At 33.0% G+C, this 26413-nt stretch overlaps 2 protein-coding genes across 2 annotated transcripts; both read left to right on the plus strand.

Moving 5' to 3' along the window:
• The first annotated feature begins 1900 nt into the window (after positions 1 to 1900).
• LOC109096751 (ubiquitin-like) lies at positions 1901 to 4552 on the plus strand. The gene is made up of 3 exons (XM_042753309.1): positions 1901 to 2207; positions 2470 to 2583; positions 3441 to 4552. The coding sequence occupies exons 1-3, from the start codon at positions 2078 to 2080 to the stop codon at positions 3554 to 3556; spliced, it is 360 nt and encodes a 119-aa protein (XP_042609243.1). The 5' UTR covers positions 1901 to 2077; the 3' UTR covers positions 3557 to 4552.
• Positions 4553 to 5142: 590 nt separating this feature from the next.
• gxylt1a (glucoside xylosyltransferase 1a) lies at positions 5143 to 15481 on the plus strand. Its single transcript, XM_042753121.1, has 8 exons — positions 5143 to 5385; positions 6380 to 6472; positions 6646 to 6805; positions 7813 to 7948; positions 8861 to 9111; positions 11575 to 11698; positions 11795 to 11967; positions 15229 to 15481. Exons 1-8 carry the CDS (start codon positions 5216 to 5218, stop codon positions 15397 to 15399), a joined length of 1278 nt encoding a protein of 425 aa, XP_042609055.1. The 5' UTR covers positions 5143 to 5215; the 3' UTR covers positions 15400 to 15481.
• The last annotated feature ends 10932 nt before the right edge of the window (positions 15482 to 26413 follow it).

Here is a 26413-nt window from a genome sequence, read left to right on the forward strand (position 1 = left end):
GTCCCTCTTGCTGTGACGCTGATGTTGATGAGGATGGAGTTCTGTTGCATAATGCTGTGCAACAGGGGGCGAGGTTGTCGAATTCTGTGATGTTACAAAATTTGTCACAGCATCTTGTTCATTTGTCTTCAGCTCAAAAACATGACATTATGCAGTTGGTTAAAGGTTTTCCTCAGTTGTTTCACGATTTTCTCAACTCAGACGACTGTTTTGCATTGCAGCACTTTGAGGTTTACGTTGGCTCTACTAATCTACGTATTGTTGTTTTTATTGATCATAATCCTCTCTTTTTTCCATCCCTTTTTTGTCCCGTATGTATAACCGGGATCCGCGGCTTATGCGGTGGGCTTTGGTGATACAAAATTATTATTTGGAAATTCAGCATAAACGAGGACAAGAGAACGTAGTAGCAGATGCCCTGTTGCGTGTCTAGGAAAGGTTATGAATGTAAACATATTTCGTACAGTATGTTCTTATAATGTTTACTCTTAAGGGGGAGAGTGTTACGGCTGGTGCTGTTTTGTGGTGTTTTCTCTCTCTTTTGGTTTGTCTTTATTTTCCCTTTCTTAGTGCTACGCCATTGGTCCTGCTTCCTGCCAATCATCGTTGGAGGTGATGACGTCATCTGATTTGTTCCACCTTATGGAGACTGGAATCTATAAAAGGAAGACGCTGACAATGCAAGAGAGGCCTTGCTTGTTGTCTGTTGCTAGTCTTTTTGTTATTCCAATTTTTAGCCGATGCTAACTCTGTGTATTGTGGTCAAGCTGTTGTTTGTGTATATCTGCGTGTGTTCGGTGCATTACCAAAATCCTCAGTTTGACCTCCATTCATTTAAGTATCTTTTGGTTGGTCATAAAAGGAAGGGAAGGAGGGGAAAGGTAAGCATATAACGTGATATACATTTCTTATCCTGCAGTGAACTTTTGTTATATACACTAGGTAAGGGGCGTGCATCACCCGCTGTATTTTTTTGTTTGAGCTAGTGAGAGTAGCTTATGTTAGGGTATCTTCAGATACTGAAGATTTTCTTTTCTTTTTCTGTAGCTAGTGTAGAATTGATAATTGAGTTAGAGAGTTATGTTTTGATTATTTCATTTGTTTGATTGCTGCCCAATACCCTCCTTCTTTTTCCCTAGTTTTCTGGGGTTTTCTTATTATTTTTCCGTTTTGTAAACGTTACTGTGGACTTTTTTTTGTATATAAGCTTTCCTACTGTTGTTCGCCTTTAGCACCTTTGTTCTCACTGCTTGCCCTGGTATTGAACCGAAGTCAATCCCCAACACTCAATGTTATTCCCCATACCCCTTACTAACTGCAGGGGATGTAACAGCATTGCTAATAATTATCAATTTTTTTTATTTTTTCCCAAAATTCATAGAACAAATGGAAAAAATTCTGAATAGTACTGTAAAACGATTCATTGCATCCAACATAAAAAGTTATATAAATATATAAAAGGTACACGCATACATTTTAGTTACAACTTTTATTTAAGATGCAATTCTGCATTACCTAATTCTGCACTGTATAGTAAGCAGTTTACGGATAAAGACAAAAAATACTACTTTAAAACAATAAGTGATTTCACAGATCATTTACCAACTGCCTAAATCCTCAATGCATTCACATAACTACAGGGATTCACGTCTGCTTTTAAAAACATGAATTCGCTTTCTGTTTTATGTACCAGCATTTGAACGATTTTTCTGCTGTGCAGGTAACGTTACTGATAAATGCCTCAGTGCTTTTTATATTCTGCATCGAAGACCCGTCTACTCCAAGCGCCAAAACTAAATATTTAAAAAGTTATTGCAGGCTACTTCTTAATCTCATCCTCCCACTGTGTCATACACCGCGGGTGTGGTAAATGTTTACCATCACGGTGTTTAATAGTGTTCTGTGTGCGACCACCATCAGTCTACCGGCTAACGAAGCGGACGTTTAACACGTTATAAGGATGTACGTCATCGTACCTACTTCCGCGTTGCAAAATAAGCTGGATACAGCAGTGAAAGTGAAACTAAACACAGCGCATTGCTCATTTTAAATACTACATTAAATTTGCAGATGGAAAATGAGTGTCAAAATTTTTATTGTCGAGCTGACAGGACAGCGAAGAACAGTATGTGTGGATTCAGAGGAACTGAAGAACATGACTGTTGAAGAGTTCAAAAGAAGATTCTTTCACGAAGAAGAATACCAATGTAAGTCGGACAAATGATCTAAACGTTTATGCAGTTTTTCCTATTGTTTGTATTTAGATTTATCTGCTTTTATCAGTTGAAAGCCTCTGAACTACGAGAAGTTTGCTAACTATTTTATTACAGTGACCATATTTTAACCATGGTATTTGTAGAAAAGTTATGCTAATTACAGGAAACCCTCGTGACACATCTTCAGCTCTTCATGAGGTCGATACATGAATGTTTCTGTTTCTTATGCAGCTGCTGCTGTTGTTTTTCACAGGGGGCATCAGATTAATCTTCGAGGGCAAACAACTGGAGGATGCTCGTACACTTGGTTCTTATGGCATACTAAACGAATCTACTATATTTGCACTTCCTCGTATACGTGGTGGAGGTATGTAATGAGTGTTTAAAATGATATAAAGTCTCAGATAATCATCTTAAACCTGACCCTTCATGCTCTCACACAAAACAAAAGCCTGTAACAGTGCTTTTATATTTTATATTCAGTCAATTATGCTCTTCAACTAAACTTGTATATGTAAAATGATATGTGTATTGTATTATTAGTTTCATTAGCACAAAAACATTGTGTTGATAGTTCATGGAGTGTTTGCACTTAAACATTTTAGTTTGATGTTCATTTATTGATTTTTAAATTTTTCTACTTACTACTTGTTTCAAAACATTCAAAGTAACAGTCCTATAATGTTAGTAAAATCATAAAATGGATCATTCCCTTGATGTTTTTGCTAACCTTCACATAAACAAGAATTTAATTTAATTTTTTTTTTTTTTTTAATAACTGGATGTTTTTAAAGTTCTAATATCATTAATGTTCTTAATGAGAATGTTAGATAAACAGTCTATATTTTTGTTAGCGGGGGTGTTTTTTAGGGCAGCTTCTCAAAACCAGGCTGTGTTATCATATGTTTTACTCTATATGTGAATGTTGATCAAAACACTGGTATGTTTACATTTTTACTGAGTTTTGTGTTTTATAATTGTTTTGTTGTTTAAATGTTGCTGTCATTTTACCACATATAGTGTGACAACATGCCTGTTATATATGACATATGCTGTATATCTGTGTTTTTCCTGAGCCATAACAAGTCTTCTATCTACATTGTGAAGTTGTGTAAAACATTTTTGATTACTGATCCTTCATACAATTCATGTTAAAGGTACAGACGGACTATTCAGGTTCTCACTGACAGATCTTTTGTTGTTGTTTCATATAATTTCTCACAGGTCCACCTCCACCTGAAGATGAAGATAAAAGAATACCCAGGACTGAATCAATGGAAGCATTAGCTTCAATGCAGCAGACTGAGCCAGAACCCAACAGATCATGTCTGATTCTGTAGTTCAGCACAGCCTCGTATAAATCCATACACTGTGGGCTCATCAGTGTAATATCATTTACAATTACTACCATAAAATACACTGGCACACATTCTCTTCTGATTTCAGCCTCTTAGAGTAAAAGAGTTCATAACATAGAGGTCACAATGAACTGATCACCTGTACCAAAAACCCAGTGTATAGTTAAAGAGTCAGCAGTTAACAGAATAATAACCCGTCCATAAAGAACACAGATTCACTCTGTCTCAGGAGATCTCAATGATGACTGAAACCTTTATTACGAGCATTTCTCATGTTAAGGGGCCAATTATAAATTCTCTTGTGTCACAAAATATTTTACTGAAGAGGCTGAAATCAGATCAGAATACATGATATTGAATTTAATGGTAGAAAATTTGAACAAAATATGAACAACAATGTTTAAGGCTCCATTAATAGTCTTAAAACTGACCCTTTATTCTGTCACCATAAAATAAAGTATCTCATGCATATTTAATAATAAAGTGTTTGTAGGTACAGTTTGAGCAGGTTTAGGGAGGGCTTTATTGTCCCAACAAGGCAGCATTCATTTAATAATTTACACTCAGTATGTTATTATAGCATCTAACTACTAGCCCGTTTACACTTATTGCAAAGAAAATGCTGCTATTTTTACACCGTGCACATAGAAACTATTATTATTTGCAGTTGGGATATCACTAAAAAATGCTGATATTTCACTTGGTGTACAGAGCTTCTATCACTATTTGCATTATATTATGGTTAAACAATGTTTTTAGGGCAGCTTCTGATAGTCTCTGTGTTATCACATGTTTTACTGTATATGTGTGATTATATACAATTTATAGAATGTTGGTCAAAACATTGTTTTGTTTACTTTTTTGTCATTACACTACACTGTATACAAACTACAAATACTTTGAGCTTGTACCTGCCAGTGATTGATGTGTGTTGTGTTTTCATTATATTATCAATCAATAAAATCATCTATTTCATCACATGGTCCATTTAAAATACCATAAACTTTATTAGTAATGCCCTTTATTAATTTAACGGATGCTTTTATCCAAAGCAACTTGCTTTAGGGTTTTGGTTTTGTCTGTCACACTTTGTGTTTTCTCTGTCTCTGTAACTTAATATGTAAATATTTGACATAACTCTTATATAGTGAACATAAATCTTTTGCTAACATTTATGAAATCACATATGCACTTTTATGAACATTTTTTATTTAGTTTGTTTCCCCTTTTCTTGTTCTTTGATGCCTGTAGATTGTTTTAAAGTTTTTTCCATCCATTTTTCTGACTTTTATTTACCGTAACATCAATAACCCCAAAACTAGAGAGAACAGAGAGGACAGAAATAGGCCTAAATATGTACATTACTAAATATTTTGTAGTGCTTAGATCGTATAAATAATAAGCATAATAATATTTTAAAAACAGTTTTCGGTTTTTTTTTTGTGTTTTTTTTTTCACTCGAAAACATTTTTCCGAAATTAAAATATTATAAAAATGACTGTGACGTTCGGCCGAAAGGCGGGGCCACGCGGTCAGGTGACCTTGCGTCTCCAGGAAGTTTTCGCCGCATCTGATTAATATTCATGAGCACGCTTCCGCCAGAGCGTGATTGATCTCCATGGCTGCTCTTTCAGTCAGAAAATGCGGCGATATCTTCGAGTCTTGTTCGTCTGCACGCTATTAGTCTTCTGCTCGCTGCTCTACATCTTTAATCAGCTCGTGTCGTCTCTGGAGCGCGCGGATCATCGGGAGCGAGCGCCGCGGACACGCGCAGCGGACACAGGCCTGAGTGAACGCGCGCAGGATGACAGGTAAACAAACAATAACACACACAAGATGTACAAAATCAACCTCACAACAACATATTCAAACATCTGTACGAAGATCTTCTCGACGACTTATATACACTGGACTCATGATGTGACAGCTTTAAACTAGCTTGACTGACTGGACAGGTGTTATAAATAATCGAAATCTTTACCAGTGCTGGGTTTGTGAGTAACTGAATGCGGCTGATACTCATATAAGGCAGTTGTGTTAATTTAACGGTTGTTTGGTGGATTTATAGTCATTTAACTCTACAAATGTGGTCACGCTGACACTGCTAACATCGAATTAATATTCATAAGCGTCCTTGTAATAGAAGCCGTTAATTCGCCCGCTGACTAGTGCCCGCCCACCGGCCTGGCTTCCACCCAATCAGCGACGCCCACTGGGCTTACGTCATGTTACGTAATTAATATTCATGATTCAGGTCATCTCGAGTTCAATTTGGCAGATGACAGGTTTGCATTTTATTGTTTTTTTTATTATTGTTGTTATTATTCGTTGTTATTGTGTTCACCGCTGAATGAGTGACCTTTTCTTGTTAGTACAGTTCCCCCCCAATATTTTAGATGCCACGAACCGCTAAATATAATAAAAAAAAAACATTTTTTTTTTTCGTGTATAAGGACCCAAGTCACATTAACTGTAAATACTGTACAAATTTATAATATTATTTTCTTTATTTATTTGGATATAAATGTATTATTACTATTATTTTTATATTACTTTATGTATTTATATTTAATTGTTTTACATGAACATGTTTTTCTCTAAACTCTTCCCCAGACACCAGTTTAAAAACCCATGCATTAGTACATATTTATATATATATATATATATATCTGTAATATATTTATTTATCTGGCTGAAAAGGCTGGTTCCTCCTGCCCAGCTCTGCGTGTCTGTGACTGAGACGCGGTTGATCCTGAGCTGCAGCTGCTGGTGTTGTTGATGTAGAGCCTGTGTGTCTCCTGTCAGGTGTAATTCAGGCTCTGTCCCTCACTGGGAGCCGTACTGGAGAATCAGCCGTGCTGTGTGCCCAAACCACTGCGTTACGGACTCGGCTCCTAGGTACAGCCCTTCGGCTCTAGATCTAGATTCGTCTGTGTCTGAGCGCTCACTGTTAGTATGTGCTCCTGGTTACACGGCTCTAGTGTTGAGCGTGTTTAGCAGAACCAGCTCCTGTGAAGCTGTACCTCTTCACTGCTCCTGTGTCTGTGTGTGTGTGTGTGTGTGTGGTGCAGGTCTGCTCCTCGTGATCCGCTCGAGCTGGCGGTGGTGGCCTGTGGCTCCAGACTGGAGGAAACACTCGTCATGCTGAAATCTGCTGTCCTCTTCAGCCAGAGACGCTTGCGCTTTCACATTTTCGCAGAAGACGACCTCCACGCCGGCTTCAGACAGGAGGTGAGCCCGTATATGAGGAATATTCACTGTTTATTCACGGTGGTATTAGGGCAAAACCAAATTAACCAACACTTTTAGAGGACGTTAAAAATTTACATTTGATTTATAATGCAATTTTCTCATACCCAAAGCGCTAGGTATGGCAGTAAAATACAGAAATTACAAACTTGATACAAAACTGTTAATACAGTAAACCAGACAATAACTCAACACCATTTTGGAAATCACAGAGATGTATTAATAGTTTTTGTGATTTGAACTTAAGTAACAAAGATTATTTTAGAGTAAACTTGTATGTTTAAAACCTCTGACTCAAGAATGTTCACAGAGAGGCTTATAAAATGGATTGAAGTGTTTTAGGAACAATATGAGCAGGTAAACATGGCTATGTTACTGATGCATGTAAAAGGAATGATTAAATAGGCTATACTTCTTCCTTGTGTTTATTTTGTGGAAAACATGATTAAACCTTTACTCTGTTTTACTGCTTGCACTAAAAAATGTCAGAGCAAAACCGTACTCCGCTAACAGAGAGTGGAAGAGTTATGAACAAAAACAGTTACATAACTAGAATGCCTGTTCAAGGTTTACTGATCTTTAATAATGTTCTCAAAATGTTAGATCAAAAAAGATATATATATATATATATAAAAATTAGATATTTGTCTGATGTTTTTAAATGTTACACTTGTTTCAGAACGTTCAGAAAATATTCAAAAGTAACAGTCACGTAATGTTAGAAAAATGATAAAATGGAATGTTCATGTAACGTTCAAATAACCAAGATTTTTATTTTTTAACTTTGGATGTTTTGAATGTTCAGAGAAACACAAAAGTAACTTAAAGCAAAACATTCTTAACACATTTGTGTTAGCTGGGTAGATCATCAAGATATCTGCTGAATATCATCAAACGGCTGGAGAGTAGAGTCTAATATTAACCTCTGCACACTGATCTGAGAGAACAGCACACGCTGATCTTCATTCAGTCCTGTGTGTGTCGTGCAGCTGGAGTCGTGGCCGCAGAGATTCCGCTCCAAGTTCAGCTACAGCGTTTATCCCATAAGCTTCCCCAGTGATAACGCCAGAGAGTGGAAGAGACTGTTCAAACCCTGCGCTTCACAGAGACTCTTCCTCCCCGTGAGTATCTGAACCCGACCAGAGACGCCGTGATGTGCTGTAGACTTACTTAGCACAGTCTTCTGATGTATATGATATGAAGTAGGTATGCTTTGCAGGTTCAGTGTCTAAAACAGGGCTTAAAATCAACATGAAATCAAATTTAACTCCATTTCATAACTTAATAATTGTATCTAGTCTTTTTCAATTGGAAATATATCACTTTACAGAAGTAAAATTGCAGTTTCATGTTGACTTCTGCTGAGCTGAGAATCCTCTGTTCTTCTCTAAACCTGATTTTGTCGTGTTACGATGAACACTTTGAAGTTTGCGTTTCCAATCCAGAGCAGAACTGAGTGCAGATGTTTGTTTTCTCCACACAGATGGTGTGTGTAAGGTCTCTGAAGTGTAATAAGTGGCTAAGGTTGGGAATCAAAAATCAATTCCAATTCCAGAATTGGATACTTGTTGTTAAATTAAGATTTCACTTCCTCCTCTCTATTCCTGTGTGCGCGTCTTTTATGTGTTAGCTGGCCAAAAGGTGCTGTTAAAAATGTCTTTGAATCATTCATTCAAGAGATTCGTTCAAAAACACAGTGAATCCTGAGTGAGTCGTTCAATCATTCCTTTCAGAAATTCCATGAGATTTGGTTTAGTTGTCTAATTCTTTTTATTCAGAATTGTGAGAAAACTACAACCTCCATAAAAAAAGTCTCAGTTTATTCAGAATGGTGCAGCTCTGTTTTGCACAGAAACAGCTCTTAATCGAGTCCAGTTTTTATGCAGCTGGCTGATTAATTAAATGGCAATTAAATGTTTCGTAAAAAGAGACACAGAATAAAGTTTGACTTTGTTTTTTAACCACACTGGAATGGATCAGAACTGGTGTAATTGAAAGGAAGCCGGTCCTGTAAGTGACTGAGTGCTGGTCTCTCAGCTGATTTTGAACAGGTGGACTCTGTGCTGTACGTGGACACGGATGTGCTGTTCCTGCGGCCGCTGGAGGACGTCTGGAGCTTTCTGTCCCGGTTCAACAGCAGTCAGGTGGCAGCGATGGCCCCGGAGCACGAGGAGCCGCGCATCGGCTGGTACAACCGCTTCGCTCGACACCCGTACTACGGCAAGACCGGCGTCAACTCCGGAGTCATGCTCATGAACATGACACGCATCAGAGACAAACACTTCAAGGTGCAGCTCTCTGGGATTCATGCTTTAACTGCTGTTTCACTGAAGATACTCTCTGATCAATACACAGATGTGTTGCTGTTAAGATCCAAGTCATAACAATGATTGAGAAATTACTCTCATACACATATGTGACCCTGGAGCACAAAAGCAGTCATAAGTAGCTCAGGTATATTGGTAGCAAAAAAATAAAAATAAAGGTGATTTTCTCAATATTTAGATTTTTTTGCACCCTCAGATTCCAGATTATCAAAATAGTTGTATCTCAGACAAATATTGTCCTCCTAACAAACCATACATCAATGGAGAGATGATTTATTCAGGTTTCAGATCATGTATTTCAAAAAATTGACCCTTATGACTGGTTTTGTTCTCCAGGGTCACATGTGCATTTTAGACCAAAATAAGCAATTTAACTTTTAATTTGTGAGACTGATATTCTGGCCCTGATGAATATTTGGCCATTTTGAGATTAATTGTCTTTAATGGACACTGAGGAGTTAAAGCAGCAAAATAATTACTGGATATTTAGAGAGTAAAGAAAATATTGTAAAATATTGGAAATATGATGGCTGGTATCTCTTGCATCTCCATACATAGACTTTATATTTTAACTTTAAATTGACTGACTAAATAAATAAATAAATAAATAAAATAATGCACTATATTGTGGCCAGTATCTAATCTAAATGCATACACTTTATCTTTTAAATTTAAAGTAATTTAATATTAATATTATTAAAATATATATTTATAATAAAAATGTTTTAATACACAAAAAAGTAAGAATATTATTAGATTTTATTTATTTTTTAATTAAAATAAAATTAAGAAATTTCTTATATGCAAATATGTGAATTTTATGCTAAAATCAATTAAAAAATTTTTTTATTGCTGAACTCTTCACTTGTATTAAGATTAAAGACTGACTGATATTTATGCCCAGTTGATTATTTTGGTGGATATCTAGCCAATTTGAGATTAATTAATTAATTTTTATATTTATTTATACTGAACACACATACATATAAATAATAACAAAAATGTATATATATATATATATATATATATATATATACTGTATAGGGTACAACGGGCTAAAGGCACCTTTGATATTATTTTCCTCTAAACCACTAGATGGCACAAAATAGTAGCACTTTCCAAAACATCGACTTTTCAAGATGCAGGTGTATATTTGTCTGATCTTTCAAAATTGATTCCGTGCTTACTTGATCCAATATTTTATGTTTTTTAAAATGTAGCAAATGAGAATTGCTCAAACGAATGCATATATTTTGAGACAAAGGTCTTCTTTCTGATTTTCAGTTTTGTTTAAGATAATTAAAGCAATAGTTTTTAAATAACGAAAGAATATGTAAAAGCATGGTATTTGGGCTGTAAAGCGCCTCTGCTGTTGGGGCTAAAGGCACAGTAATTAACATGATATTTAATAGATGGCTGACTTTTCCATTTGTTGACATGACATGGTTAGATTCAGATGGTAAATATCAAATATTATTTTAGGTGTCCATATTAGAGATAATAAACATGTTTAGAATTAAACCAGCATATTTAAAAACATGATATTAATCATATCATATAATAAAATATCATTTGATGTTACTACTGTAAATATATATTTAATTATTATTGGATCTACTTCAATAATTTCAGAATCTTTACTTATCAAAACGATTTTGTTTGTGTATTTTAAAATATTTTTTTTATATTAACATATTTTAATGACAGTATATTTATTGAACAAAAATGAATCCTTTTATTTTTCAAAATCAGCAGAAAATAGTACAAACTTTGCTAAAGTGATTGTTTTGAACAAGTATTAACTGTCACATTATTTTAAAAAACATTATTTTAGCTGCAGTATTTGTATTAATAACGTGTGGAGTAAAAGACCTCTCGTGCCACCTCATACATTTAGAAGATTTATAAACAGAATAAACAACTTGGATGATTTATTTTCACACAAAATCTGTTGCTCCATTAATATTTAATACAATGTATATATTCTTTCAGCAATTACACATTTCAGGTGCAGTGAATAGCACATTCTTTCTGAAGGTGGGCCTTTAGCCCCGTTGTACCCTCTGTGTATATAGTTTACAGTTATTGAGTATTGAGTATCAGGAGGATGTTAAGTTAATAAAATATATGAAAGAAATTAAGAAACATACATCCTCTTACATAAATACACATTTTAACCCTTAAATCTTGCTGTTGCATATTTTTTTTTTTTCATTTGTAACGTCCCACCAGCAGAGGTCTCTGTTGTTCTTCTGTTGCTCTTTTCCTCATATTTCCACATTACTGAAGAGGTTTCATCATTCATTTATCTGTCATACATGAGCCTGAGTGAGAATAATTATGTAAAAACATGCACACAGATCACCCACCTGAGACGGACTGATGAACACGAGTGTGTGTGTGTGTGTGTGTGTGTGGGGACAGAATGACCTGGCAGCAGTGGATCTGAAGTGGGCCGATCTCTTGATGCCTCTGTTACACAAATACAAGCTGAACATCACGTGGGGAGACCAGGACCTGCTCAACATCATCTTCCACCATAACCCAGGTACCCCAGCTCATCCTCGTGATCATGTGTGCACAGAAGAAACCTGTGCAGTGTATGGGATGCGGGCGCATTGATTCTGTCTGTGTCTGATCTCAGAGTCTCTGCTGCTGATCGAGTGTCACTGGAACTATCGTCCTGATCACTGTATCTACGGCAGCAACTGCATCAGCGCTGAACAGAACGGTGTTTACATTCTCCACGGCAACCGTGGCGTTTACCATGACGACAAGCAGCCCGCCTTCAGAGCCGTTTATGATGCCATAAAGCAGGTGAGAACTAAAACGATACATTAACGTTCCGTTCACTTGAAATGAAATAAAATGAAACATTTAAAAACCTTAAACTGATTTTTTTGTTTTTTTTTGTAGTTGCAATATTTCTCATTTTCAGTCATTTTAACTTGATCTACTTAAAATAATAATAATAACAAAAACTATGTAAACTTATTTTAAAAAACAAAAACAAAGTGGAAACAGAGGAGACGTATTTCATACATATGTAAAAATGACAAAAACACAACAAAATTACAAAAAAATCTAAATAAAAATAAAATGAAAACGCACTTAATAACAGTAATAAAAACTAATAAAGAATATGACCCACAGCAGGATTTGGTATCAGTTATCAGACCTGTTTGTTCTTATATGATTGGTTTTCTGGGTCATTCCTGAGTTGTTTTTGGGTTATTTTTATCTCCTCTCTCTCTCGTGGAGGTCCAGTCGCTCTCCCGCCGCGAGTGTTTAATATGGTCACGGTGTGATTTCATTAGGAGCATTTGTGTAACCCATGAAATCTAATTAGACGCTGTTAATCTGTGTGTGTGTGTGTGTGTGTGGATGGACACCTGTTCAGGTGTGTGTGCAGTCAGTCTCTGTAATGAGTTCAGATGTGTTTGGAGCGCTCCTCTCAGCTGCCAGTGAGTGTTCCTGATCCAGCTGGCAGCTCTGGAGCATCAGTGTTTGTTTGCAGGGTGTGTTCTTCCCACAGTTCACACTCGCTGCGGGCCGTCGCTGAGGTTCAGCTGTGAACGCGACATGAAATAAACTATAGATAATAAATAGAGGAGTGTATTGTTCTTGCTAGCAGAACACAGCAACGAATATGCAGCACTGTGTTATTTATTAGACCAGGGGTTTACAAACCGGGCCCGGAGGAAAGTTCAGAGAAAAAATGTGTAAAATATAAAAAGAAATACATGATTAAAAAGATTTAAATTAATAATAAAAATTAATAATTTATTTAAACAAATACTTAAATAATTAGAAATAAATAAGTAAATAAATTATAAAAATTAAGTAAAAAAAAAATTAACAGGTAAATAATAAATGTATTAAAATATAACTATTAAATATATAGATACACGGAAGAAATGTATAAAAATAAGTAAATAAATAATAAAATTTGATTAAAAATGGGTAAACAATAAAAATTTGATTTAAATAAAAAAAGTAAATGTTTAAAAAATTTGGTTAAAAATAGTGAAACAATTAAAACAAACAAATAATGAAAATTATTAAATACAAACTAAATTAAAATAAAAAGTAATAACAAATAAAAATTACTAAATAAATAATCCCATTAAAATAAAAAGGTAAACAATATAATTTGATTGAAATAGGTAAATAAATACAACAAATATTTTAAAAATACATTAAAATAAATAAAACATTAAATTAGAAAAAAATATTAAAATAAATAGGTATGCAATAAAAATTTGATTAAAATAAGTTAAGAATAAATAAGTAGAAAAATGCATAAGTAAATAAGTTAATAAATAAATAAATAAATCACACATCTGACACTACAGTATCAGAGTGAGTAGAAAAAAATGAAAGGGGTCATGACATGAGGAATCAAATTTGCCTTGATCTTTTGAACTGATTCACTGATTCGCTCTGTACTGAGAGATTCGTTCTAATGAGTTATTATTTGAATTTGAATCTCAGAAACAGACTCAATTGCTCCACAACTCATCATTACTCGAGATGAACTGAAACCAGTACTGATGAGATGTATTTATCTTTTTAAAGTGTGTGTGTGTGTGTGAGTGTGTGCGTGTGCGTGAGTGTGTGCGTGAGTGTGAGTGTGTGCGTGTGCGTGAGTGTGTGCGTGTGCGTGAGTGTAGTGTGCGGGTGCGTGTGAGTGGCGGGAGTGTGTGCGTGTGTCGTGTGAGTGTGTGTGTGTGTGTGTGTGTGAGTGAGTGTGTGAGTGTGTGTGTGTGCGTGCGTGCGTGCGTGCGTGCGTGTGTGCGTGCGTGCGTGCGTGTGTGCGTGTGTGCGTGCGTGTGTGTGAGTGTGTGTGTGAGTGTTTGGTCTTTACGGTCAGTGGTTCTCTCGTATCTCAGGAAGTATGGTGCATCATTAGCTAAATGAGCTGCCATTAGCGGCGTCCCATGATTCATCTGGATGCGTCTCATTGTTTCTGCGCCCACTGAGTTCATGTCCAGATCAACAACTGAACACACACAGAACGAGCTCCACGTCCATCAGTCAAACATCTCATTCACTTTACAAGTGTCTCGATTGCAGCATTCTCTTTGTTTTTATCTCATGACCAACGTGTCCATTTTTCCCCTTGAAACATAAGAAAATGAAAATGTGTTTTTGTGATGATTAAGTGTGTTGTGCATCGTGACAGTATTTTTATGATATAATTTTCATCTGTAATGCATCCAGAAATATTATTTTATTAATTTTGGACCATTGTATTTCTCATTCACAATGTAATTATTAGTTTTTTATTTTTGTTTTTATACAAAAACCTAAAATTGTGTTTATACAATTATTATCTGAACAAAACATTATCTGAAGTATACACATGTAATAGCATGATAAATAACAGAAAAACTATAGAGTAGTATAATAACTTATTTTATTTCAACTAGTTGCCATGGCATCAATTTTATTTAATTTGAATTAAAGTAACTAAAACTAAAACTGAAATAAAATGTAATAAGAGCTATACAGATGATTGATAATACAAGTAATAATAAAAATAATCACACAACAAAAATTTTAACTTAAAGTTAAAAAGAAAACAGAAAATATAAAAATTAAATCTAAAATTTACTACAAATTAAACAAATTAAAAATATATAAAATGAAAATATACAAATAAAAATTTAAAATGTCAATAAAAACTATAATAGTATATCAGTGGCATTAGAGTAACACTAATAAATAATTTACATTTTATGTAATTTAAAGTACATTACTTTTATTATTATTGCAGTAACAAGACTTTGGGTAAAAAGTGCAAGATTAATGCGAAAAAAAAAGCACAAAAAAATAATGTAAGTATATAAGTATGTTTAATTTTCATTTGCATTTTTTTTTTTATTATTTTTTTTTTTTAAATGAAATAAGGTCAGGACATGATGAATTTCTTAAGCTGCAAGTTTAAATGTCAGTCTGTATAAATGCAGATTCAGTGTCACCGTTGCATCAGTGATTGTTGATGGATTGGTCTTGGATTAGACTGACTCTGATCTGTTTCTCCGCTCACGTGACGCTCTTCTCTCTGGTTTTCAGTTCCCGCTGGATGAAGATCCGGTGCGTGGTTTGCTTCTGCCGCTGGAGGAGAAGCTGAAGAGCGATCACACGTACTGCGGTCGATCTCGACTGGTCTTCACCAGACGTCTGCGCGAGAGCGTCACAGAGCTTCAGAAAGATCAGGACCGCTCCAGACGAGCAGAGGTTTGAGTTACGAGCCTCCGCTTCAGACCTGATCAACCTCACAAACCATCAGCAGCTGACAATCCCTAAAACACTGACAGACTCCAGAGCTTTTTGGTTATAGGGGAGTGGGGTTTTGATTTAAGAGGTGACACAATGAGGCTTTTGTGAGGGCCCTTCATCAGAACTGCTGACCTCAAATCATCCATAGATCAGGATGAGTTTGTTTCTTCATCAGATTTGGAGAAATGCAGCATTGCATCACTGTCTCATCAATGGATGCTCTGCAGCTCTCCAGATAAGTGTTATTATGGTTTAAGGACTCTATGTATTTGAGTTAAAAACGTCTTAATGCTGGATTTGTTTCAGCTTTTGTCTTCTCCAGATGTTAACTGATGGACTGGAGTGCTGTGGATTACTGTGATGTTTTTATCAGCTCTCATTCTGACGGCACCCATTCACTTCCATTGGTGAGACACTGATGCAATGCTACATTTCTACAAACCTGATGAAGAAACAGACTCTTCTATGACAGTGTGAGTGAGTTTGTACTTCTGCTGACCCAGGATCAGCTCTTCTCTGTCTTCACAGATACTGATGAGATATAAAGTGATTCCAGACCAGCACTTTTCAGATTCACTGTTCCATAACCCTTCACACACCAGACTCATCTCTGTTTCTAGTGCTCTATAATGATATTCAGTGTTGTCTCAGAGTACTAAACAAGCTGTTATATATGTGAAAATCAATTCAGGTTTATCAGATTTACAAACAAAAAACTGTTTTTTTTTTTTTTAATGCAAAAAGTATGTTTTAAGTTGATAAATTTGTATTATAATTGTTTTTGATCTTTATAGTGTATGTCTGAAAATATAAAGATTTTACAATTACTTGTGATGCTCAGTACCATTTAAAAATTATTAAAAATTTTAATTACAGTTATTAGAATTATAACTATTCTTAATTATAATGATTCTGAAATATGAAATATGAAATATGAAATATGTCTCCTCTGTTTCCACTGTTTTTGTTTTTTACATTTCACCAAAAAATTAAAATAAAGAAAATTAATTAATTAATTAATTAATTAATTAATTAATTAATTATTCTTTAATAAATTAATTTCAATATTACTAAATATACTGTATATATTACAAAAATAAAAATTGACCGGTCATTTATAATGTTTACTAAATATGCTCTGATATGTTACTGAGAAATTTACTGATTAATTTAAATGTAGAAATTTGAAAGTGAAGAAATATTTGTAATTGTCTGTGGTTGAAATCTAACAGAGTCTGTATTGCCTCTCAAACGTCTGCTGTGTTTGCAGTGCCGACATCTGAATGATGAAGTATATTTTTGTAATAAAAGTGGTTTCTCTCTGAGTTCTTTTGAATAGTGTCTTCATGAGTGAGCGGAGGATTGGTCTGAGCAGGTTCACAGAGATGTTCAGAGATCTTACAGGTCAGGTTAGACAGCTACTGCATCACAAGGACTGAGAAAAACATGATGATTCAGGAGAAACTCTGCACCTTTTTCTTTCTTTCTTTCTGTTTTTGACTCTTTTTGTCATGTTTTTGAGTTTGACCCTCGTTGTGTTGTGAGATTTACAGGATGTGAGGAAGAGAAAGCATTCTTGGTTGATAGTGTTTTATTAACAATAATAATACTGTTACAAGTTAGCAGATGGATGGATAGAATTATAATAAATAATAATTTATTTGAATTTAAGATATTTTAATTAAATAATTTAATATGTTTTATATCATAATCCTATTTTGCATTAAGAAAATTAAGCTATTTTGCAATGAATGCATAATTTTTCAATAAAATGCATATATTTATTTAAGAGATTCATATAGATAATATAATGACTATTTTATTAAAATCATATTTTGCATCAAGAAAATTAAGTCTATATTTGCAGTAAATATATATTTGTCTCATCTGAATTGAAAGATTTATTAAACAATATCAAATGGGTTGATGTTATAATACTTAAATATAATTTATTAATTATAAATCATAATAAATTATATACTTTTATATAATAAAATAAACATATAACATTTATTACATGTCCATTTTTTGTTGTAATCATTTTGCATTAAAAATTAAGTATATTTTATAATTATCATATTTTTTATTTTTTTTTATTATTTATTTTTTAAATTATTTTTCATCAAGAAAATTAAGTTTGTTTTTGCAGTAAATATATATATTTGTTTCTTTTAAATCTTTTTAATTAAATTAATCTTTTTAATTAAAATTCATAGCTAGATAGCACTGACCATTAGTGCATAAACTAAACAATCATAATCATGTGTTGATGTCTATGTTTAACAGCTGAATCTTGTTTTTGGATGAGCAACTTCTCTATGAAAGCCTCATTTCTTTCTGAAGCGATTAAGTGCTAGCGGTGAGGCTAAACCGAGCTGTTTAAATGCCAGTGAGCCCCAGTGTTTGCTGGGAGCGGGGAATCACATGTGCTTTGTGAGTGGCTGGGATGGCGATGCGCTAGATGCTAGCTGGCGCTGTAATGTGAGGTTTGGTTTTAAGCGACGCTGCCCACGCCATCGGCTCCATCACTGCAGCCCAGACATAAATTAAAGCAGTGAACGGGAAACCAGCCGCAATGCTGGAGACCCAGGAGCTGTTTGGGAAATGAATGAGGTGCCAGAGTCTGAGCAAAAACTGGAGAGCAAGCAGGCAGAAATGTGTATTAGCTATCAGCCCACAGCTTCACGGTCGACCAGAGAGAGGAATGATGTCACTTAAGCCTGTCTCTGTTTGGAGGCTTTTCATTGGTTGTTCATTTATAGTGTCCCAGAAAGATGGAGCACCACAAAGAGCCTTTATAGAAAATGTTCATTTCTTCCATGCCATTTAGTTTTTTTTTTTTGTTTGTTTGTTTGTTTGTTTTAGTTTTTGTTGTTGTTTTTGTTTGTTGGTTGGGTTTCTATTCAAAATTATTTTCTGCACAAAATAATAAAAAAAAAAATTATGACTTTTTATCTCACAATTCAAACTTTTTCTTGTAGATCTTTGTAAAAAAAAAAAAAAAAAAAAAAAAATACAGAAATACCAGAAAACAAGTCAGAATTCTGAGATTAAAAAAGTCACAATTATCCAAATACTTTTCTTTATTCCTTGGCAGAAAAAAAAGCTTTTCTCACAATTGTGAGTTTGTATCTCACAGTTTGCACTTTTCTACTCTGAAATAGTGAGAATTAAATAAAAAAATTAATAAAAAGGCGACATGTGTGTCTCTCAATTTTGTGGAGAAAAAAAAAAAATCTGAGTATATATATATATAATATAAAATTGTTTGTGTTATATATGTGGAGTATTGTGATGTAAACTCAAAATTGAGAGATATAAACTTGGTTGTTAGATCTATACTCAGAATTGTGATATAAATTCAGAATTACGAGATATAAATTCAGAATTATGAGATATAAATTCAGAATTGTGTGATATAAATTCAGAATTATGAGATATAAATTCAGAATTACGAGATATAAATTCAGAATTACGAGATATAAATTCAGAATTGTGTGATATAAATTCAGAATTATGAGATATAAATTCAGAATTATGAGATATAAATTCAGAATTACGAGATATAAATTCAGAATTGTGTGATATAAATTCAGAATTGTTTGATATAAATTCAGAATTACGAAGATATCTAAATTCAGAACTTGTGAGAGTATAAATTCAGAATGAGAGATATAAATTCAGAATTACGAGATATAAATTCGGATTGAGATATATAAATTCACGAAGTAACGAGATATAAATTCAGAAATACGAGATATAAATTCAGAATTTTGACGAGATATAAATTCAGAATTACGGAGATATAAATTCAGAGAATTGTGTGATATAAAACTCACGGAATTACGAGATATAAATTCAGAATTATGAGATATAAATTCACAATTACAGAGATAAATTCAGAATTACGAGATAAATAAATTCAGAATTGAGATTATAAATTCAGAATTTCGGAAATAAATTCAGAATTACGAGATATAAATTCAGAATTTACGAGATATAAATTCAGAATTCGAGATATAATTCAGAATTACGATATATAAATTCAGAATTATGGGAGATTATAAATTCAGAATTGTGATATAAATTCAGAATTGTGTGATATAAACTCAGAATTACGAGATATAAATTCAGAATTGTGATATAAATTCAGAATTATGATATATAAATTCAGAATTATGGGATATAAATTCAGAATTGTGAGATATAAATTCAGAATTACGATATAAATTCAGAATTGTGTGATATAAATTCAGAATTGTGTGATATAAATTCAGAATTGTGTGATATAAATTCAGAATTACGAGATATAAATTCAGAATTGTGTGATATAAATTCAGAATTGTGTGATATAAATTCAGAATTGTGTGATATAAACTCAAAATTACGAGATATAAATTCAGAATTGTGATATAAATTCAGAATTACGAGATATAAATTCAGAATTGTGAGATATAAATTCAGAATTACGAGATATAAATTCAGAATTACGAGATATAAATTCAGAATTGTGAGATATAAATTCAGAATTGTGAGATATAAATTCCGAATTGTGAGATATAAATTCCGAATTGTGAGATATAAATTCAGAATTGTGAGATATAAATTCAGAATTATGATATATAAATTCAGAATTATGATATATAAATTCAGAATTATGGGATATAAATTCAGAATTATGGGATATAAATTCAGAATTGTGAGATATAAATTCAGAAATACGAGATATAAATTCAGAATTACGAGATATAAATTCAGAATTACGAGATATAAATTCAGAATTACGAGATATAAATTCAGAATTACGAGATATAAATTCTGAAATATGAGATATAAATTCAGAATTACGAGATATAAATTCAGAATTGTGATATAAATTCAGAATTACGAGATATAAATTCAGAATTGTTTGATGTGATTTAAGTTATAAGTGATATATATTAATTATTGTTTTTGTGTTATTTATTATTGTTTGTTTTAAACTCAGAATTACGAGATATAAATTCAGAATTATGAGATATAAATTCACAATTACGAGATATAAATTCAGAATTACGAGATATAAATTCAGAATTGAGATATAAATTCAGAAATACGAGATATAAATTCAGAATTACGAGATATAAATTCAGAATTGTGTGATATAAACTCAGAATTACGAGATATAAATTCAGAAATACGAGATATAAATTCAGAATTACGAGATATAAATTCAGAATTGTGATATAAATTCAGAATTACAAGATATAAATTCAGAATTGTGAGATATAAATTCAGAAATACGAGATATAAATTTATGTATATTAAGAGATGTGATTTAAGTTTTGTGTTGTGTGATATTAATTATTGTTTGTTTTATATTAATTATTGTTTGTTTTATATTAATTATTGTGTGATATAAATTCATAATTATTAGGTGTTAATTCAGAATTACGAGATATAAATTCAGAATTATGAGATATAAACTCAGAAATGTGTGATATAAACTCAGAATTACGAGATATAAATTCAGAATTACGAGATATAAATTCAGAATTGTGTGATATAAATTCAGAATTGTGTGATATAAATTCAGAATTGTGTGATATAAATTCAGAATTGTGTGATATAAATTCAGAATTACGAGATATAAATTCAGAATTATGAGATATAAACTCAGAAATGTGTGATATAAATTCAGAATTGCGTTAAACTCAAAATTGTGTGATAAAGACTCAGAATTATGAGATATTAACTCAAAATTGCGTGGCATAGTTTTTGTTTTTGTATTTCACATGTAAATGAAGGATTATTTTTGTAAATGATAATGACATTTAATGTGTAAATGATGACTATCACTATTTTATTTGACCATAACAAAGACAGAGCAAATGTGTCTTTAAACCGGTTGACATTTCTGACATTTACAGTAAGGTCAAAATTAAACGTTGTGTAAAACCGTTTTAATGCCACATTAATGAACACAAAAGTGTTTTATATTCAGAACGCGATCAGTGCAGTTGTTTCATTCTGCTATTTATAGCGCGAGACTCACAGTTCAAGCCTTTATGAATGAGACTGAAAATGAGATTTTGTTTTCCACAGCATTCTGTGACTCTGTCCTGCAGTTTTCATCTGTTGGGATCTCGTATTTCCCCGTAATTGGAGCAGGATGACTTTCATGTTGAGCTTTATGGCTGGTTTGTGGCAGAAATCATCATGTGCACTGCTGTGGTGTAGTTATATAAGAGACTATCAATCATTTCAATTGAGCCGCTGTTAGTGGCAAAGCATCAGGCTGCTGTAAATGACCTCTGGCTCTAATCAATGAGCCACTTCAAGTGTTCTTCAAGACTCAATACTTGCCCTCTCTGCTACTGTATTGAGAAACCGCTCTAAATAAGCTGAGCTGATTTATGAATGCTGGGTTTGGATTGGAAATCAGTCTGAAATGTGCATTCACTGATTTTCATTGATCTTGTTTAAATTGAATGGTTTATTCTTGCTGTAAACCAACAATAATCAGATACAACTTTAGTTTAAAGACAACATAAAATTAAAAAATTAATAAAAAAATATATTAAAATAAAAAGTGTATTCTGCTCAGCAAGGTTGCCTTATTTGATCAAAAACATAGGAAAAAAATCTGAAATATTATTAAAATGTGTTTTCTGTGTGAATATGTGTTAAACTGTAATTTATTTCTGTGATGTGCAGCTGTATTTTCAGCATCATTACTCCAGTCTTCAGTGTCACATGATCTTCAGAAATCATTCTGATATGATGATTTGCTGCTCAAGAAAAACATTTCTGATTATTATCAATGTGGAACACAGTTGTGCTGCACAATATTGCTCAATGTTTTTGTGGAAACTTTGATACATTTTATTTTTCAGGATTAAAGTTATGAATGATAGATTTTTTTGTTAAACATTATAAATGTCTTTACTTTCACTTTTGATCAATTAAATGATGAAGAAAGTTCAAAAGAACAGCATTTATTTAAACATTATAAATGTCTTTACTTTCACTTTTGATCAATTAAATGCAGATTGATCAGAAGATGTTTCTTGAGCAGCAATCATCATAAGTAGAATGATGCTGAAGAATGTGACACTGAAGACTGGAGTAATGATGCTGAAAATACAGCTGCACATCACAGAAATAAATTACACTTTAACAGATATTCACACAGAAAATGGTTATTTTAAATTATAATAATATTTCACATTTTTTACAGTATTTTTGATCAAATAAATGCAGCCTTGATAAGCAGAAGACACTTCTTTCAGAAACATGAAGAAGTTGTAATGGTTCCCAGCTGAGTGTTTTGTGAGAGGCACTTCATAGGCGTCAAACATCAGCTGGTGATTGCTCTGTGTGTTTGATATCTTTCATCTGATTACTGCGCTGAGATAAGCGAGGCAGTGATGTGTGTGAATATGATCTGTGTTGAAGCGCTCTCCTGCCAGACGAGGCAGCTGGTGTTTGTGTGTGTTGAGGGACTCTTTATTTCCCCGTCGCTCGTGTCTTTGGCTCCTGACACGATGACCCAGTTACGCCTGGCACACCGGCTCGTTCTCTCCACCAGTTTGACAAAAGGTTTAAAATAGGCAAGTAACACATTGATTTAATCACATTTTCAAGTACAAGGACTGAAATCGTGTTTTACTGTCCAACATACTCCAGTAATCTTTGATTTATTTACAACTTCAAAATAACTGTCTACAGTGTATTCAGTAAAAGCTGAGACTGCCATATTTGAGTTTTTTGGCAGAATTTCTGGTTCATTTCTAGTTTTTCTCTTTTTGTCTTTTTCTATGCAGAAGTTGAGTTGGTCTGACTGACGTCCTGCTCTCCTCGTTTGGATGCTAATTAAGAGTTCACTAGACTGCCGTGTCATTATTTCTTCACATCACATCTCTCCAGTAGTTCTGCTTCACAGAAACATGAATTTGAGTTTAATACGCCAGGAGAAGATTCATATAATTACAACAAGTGTCTGTCAATTTGACAACACTTTATTATAACATTTTATTCCACTGTTACTTTAGTGTTGTTATAGTTTTATTAATATTTTTTATCATTTTTTATTTTTATATTTCTTGTTTTATTATTTAAGGTTTTAGTAATCTTGTTGTGTGCTTTTGTTATTTTTAGTAGTTTTTAAAATAATTTTTATTTCAGTTTTCATTTTAGTGCATCAGATATAACTAAATGAAAATGAGGAATGTTGCCTTGGCAGCTAGATACTATTTTTTCTTTTACCAATTTTTATTTTTTTTTGCCTAATTGTGGTAAAACATTTATTTAATTTCAAGTAACAAAAATGTTTTTTTTTTTTTTTTTTTTTTTTTTTGGGGGGGGGGGGGGGGGGGGGCCTGTGGGGGGGGGTAGTTTAATATAATAACCCTGTTTTATTTAACAACACATATTTTGAAAAATACATATATATTTTTTAAAGATTACTGGAGTATGTTTTACAAGAAAATGCTGTTTGAGTCTTTTTACTTCAGAATTTCATGTTTAATTCAACGTGTTACTCGCCATTTCTTTGTAATTTTTGAGAAATTTCTGAGTTACAAAAAAAGTAGAAACTTTTATAAAAAATAGTAAAAACAAATAAAAAATGAATACATAAAAAATCAAGGTAGATTATTGTTTTACTGTAATGCCTGATATTAATATTGTGTTTAAGGTGCAGATGCTTTTATCTGGTTTATTTTAGGGCAAGTGTGTTTACAAGAAAACACTAGTTCAGTCCTTTTTCAGTCATGTATGATTCAGTGCTGATTGATGTTTCTTCGTAATTAACTACAGTTTACTAGCAGTTTCTAAGTCAAGATGGTTTCTACTAACTGTTAGAAGTCCAGTGTAGTCGTCGTAATGCTGTACTGGTTAATCTGTTTAATAGTCAGTCTTCAGTAACCCGCGTGTTCCTGATTGTCTTCTGATTTCCGTCCGTCCTTGTGTGTGTTTGCCTGAGGCCAGACTTAATGAAGCCATCACTCATCTCAAACACTTGATCCTCTGCTGGTTTTGGGTTTTTAATTGTTTTCCAGTGAATCTGAAGCATGATGGATCGAGCCGTCCGTTCCTGAAGAGCAGAGGACGCTTGTTTTACAGTTATTGCCTCAAACCCGAGATGAAATATCAATCTCCTGCTCTCATCAGCATATGTGCAGATTCTCAGAGCGCATCCGATACAAACAGGGCTGAGTTTGCTTTAATAACAGCTCATGTTTCTGATTTGAGTTCAGGAGCAGCGTGACTTTGTAAACTTTGTTAATGAAGTCAAAGGACAGGCCGGGAATCAATAATTAATTCTCAGCTCTCTCAGCGTTCAGATGTTTATGGGTGATGATGGAGCAAATTCAGTCTGTAGAGCAGAAATGTAGTTGTGTTTCTGAGTGTTTCAGATAACCAAACCGGTTAGTATTTGAGGATTTTGATTCAGATATGGTCCATTTGTTTTAGGAACTTAATTGACAAAGAATTAATTGACCATTTGCTTTGTGCTGATATTTAAGACTGCCAGATAAAATATAAAAAATTAGGGTTATTATCATTAACTAAAACTATTAAAATATTTTGTTACTTGAAATAAAATAAACATTAACACAACTAAAAAAAAAAAAATAAAGTTTGTTTTTTCAGCTAGCTGCCAAGGCAAAAATGAATAAAAACTACACAGACATATAAAAAAAAAGACAAAAAATTAAATAAAAAATAAAAATCACTAAAGCAAAAAAACATTACAAATTAAAAAAACTAAAATAATAACAAAGTTACTAAAACTGAAACAAATTTTAATTAGTACAATTACATTTAAAATATAAATGCAAATGTAAAACTAAATTAGTAAAAGAATAAAAACTAATTAGAGTGACAAAAACAAACAAATAAAAATTACTAGCCAAATAAAAAAAAACAATAAAATATCTAAATTAATAAATAAATAAACAAAATGTAATCGTTAAGCCAATAAAACATGACAAAACTAACTAAATAAATAACTATAATAAATAAACTAATAAATAACTGACTAAATAAATGAAAATACTTATTCATTTGTAAATGACTAAAACTACATTTACAATATAAATGGAAAATATGAATATAAATAAAAGTGACTAAACCAATAAAAATTGCAAACAAAAACTCTTAATTAAATTTTATAATTTTTGATTGACTAAAACTAAATCTAAAATATGGATTGAAAATATATATATTTTAATTACTTAATAAAAACTTAAATAATAAAAACAAGCATTTTAACTCAAATTAAAAATATAAATGGAAAATAAAAATGAAAAAGTAATTCAAGATATTAATAAAGACTGTAATGGAGTATGTGTGACACACATGATCCGTGTCAGAAGTGCAGCTGATGTGGACACACTGAAGTCTGGCTCGTATACAGAGCTGTGTTTGGAGGCTCTCTGGTGTGTGTCAGACGCTCAGAGCTGATGAAGTGTCTCCGGACGGGGATCCAGAGGCCGCTGTTTGGTGTCTGTTTTGTGTGTGTCAGTCTCTCCGGACGGAGGTAGTGTGTCCGCTAAAGCACCGCAGGATCCTCATTAGTCAAACTGTTTCTGTCTGAACAGTGCTGTGAGTTTGACCAGACACAAACGATCTTTTCTCAGTTCTGTTTGGTGCCACAAAAATCACACGTACATTTACAAATTAGGTTTGCCAGGTGCTTCAGAAAAAGTGCATTTTCTATGTTACATCAAGGAAATGTTTGCTCTTTCTAAATAAAATGTGCTTGATATTTGATCATGCGAAAAATGGTTGTAGGTGGTTGCCAGGGCGTTGCTAAGGAGTTTCAAATGTTTTTAGTGTGTTGCTATGCAGTTGCTAAGACATTTTGATTGTTTCTAGAGCAGTTTTAGGATCTTTGTGTGGTCGCTATGGCATTACTATGCAGTTGCTAGGGTTAAAAATAAAAGGTTGCTAGGGCGTTGCTAAGGCATTATAAATCGTATTGTTTCTAGAG

This window comes from Cyprinus carpio, chromosome B25, assembly GCF_018340385.1.
Source record: "Cyprinus carpio isolate SPL01 chromosome B25, ASM1834038v1, whole genome shotgun sequence".
Lineage (NCBI taxonomy): Eukaryota > Metazoa > Chordata > Actinopteri > Cypriniformes > Cyprinidae > Cyprinus > Cyprinus carpio.

Coding starts and splice junctions, on each gene's coding strand:
- LOC109096751 (XM_042753309.1), top strand. CDS start 2,078: ATGAGTGTCAAAATTTTTATTGTCGAGCTGACAGGACAGCGAAGAACA. Junction 2,208..2,469: donor TCACGAAGAAGAATACCAAT/GTAAGTCGGACA, acceptor TGTTTTTCACAG/GGGGCATCAGATTAATCTTC. Junction 2,584..3,440: donor TCCTCGTATACGTGGTGGAG/GTATGTAATGAG, acceptor AATTTCTCACAG/GTCCACCTCCACCTGAAGAT.
- gxylt1a (XM_042753121.1), top strand. CDS start 5,216: ATGCGGCGATATCTTCGAGTCTTGTTCGTCTGCACGCTATTAGTCTTC. Junction 6,806..7,812: donor ACGCCGGCTTCAGACAGGAG/GTGAGCCCGTAT, acceptor TGTGTCGTGCAG/CTGGAGTCGTGGCCGCAGAG. Junction 7,949..8,860: donor GAGACTCTTCCTCCCCGTGA/GTATCTGAACCC, acceptor CTGGTCTCTCAG/CTGATTTTGAACAGGTGGAC.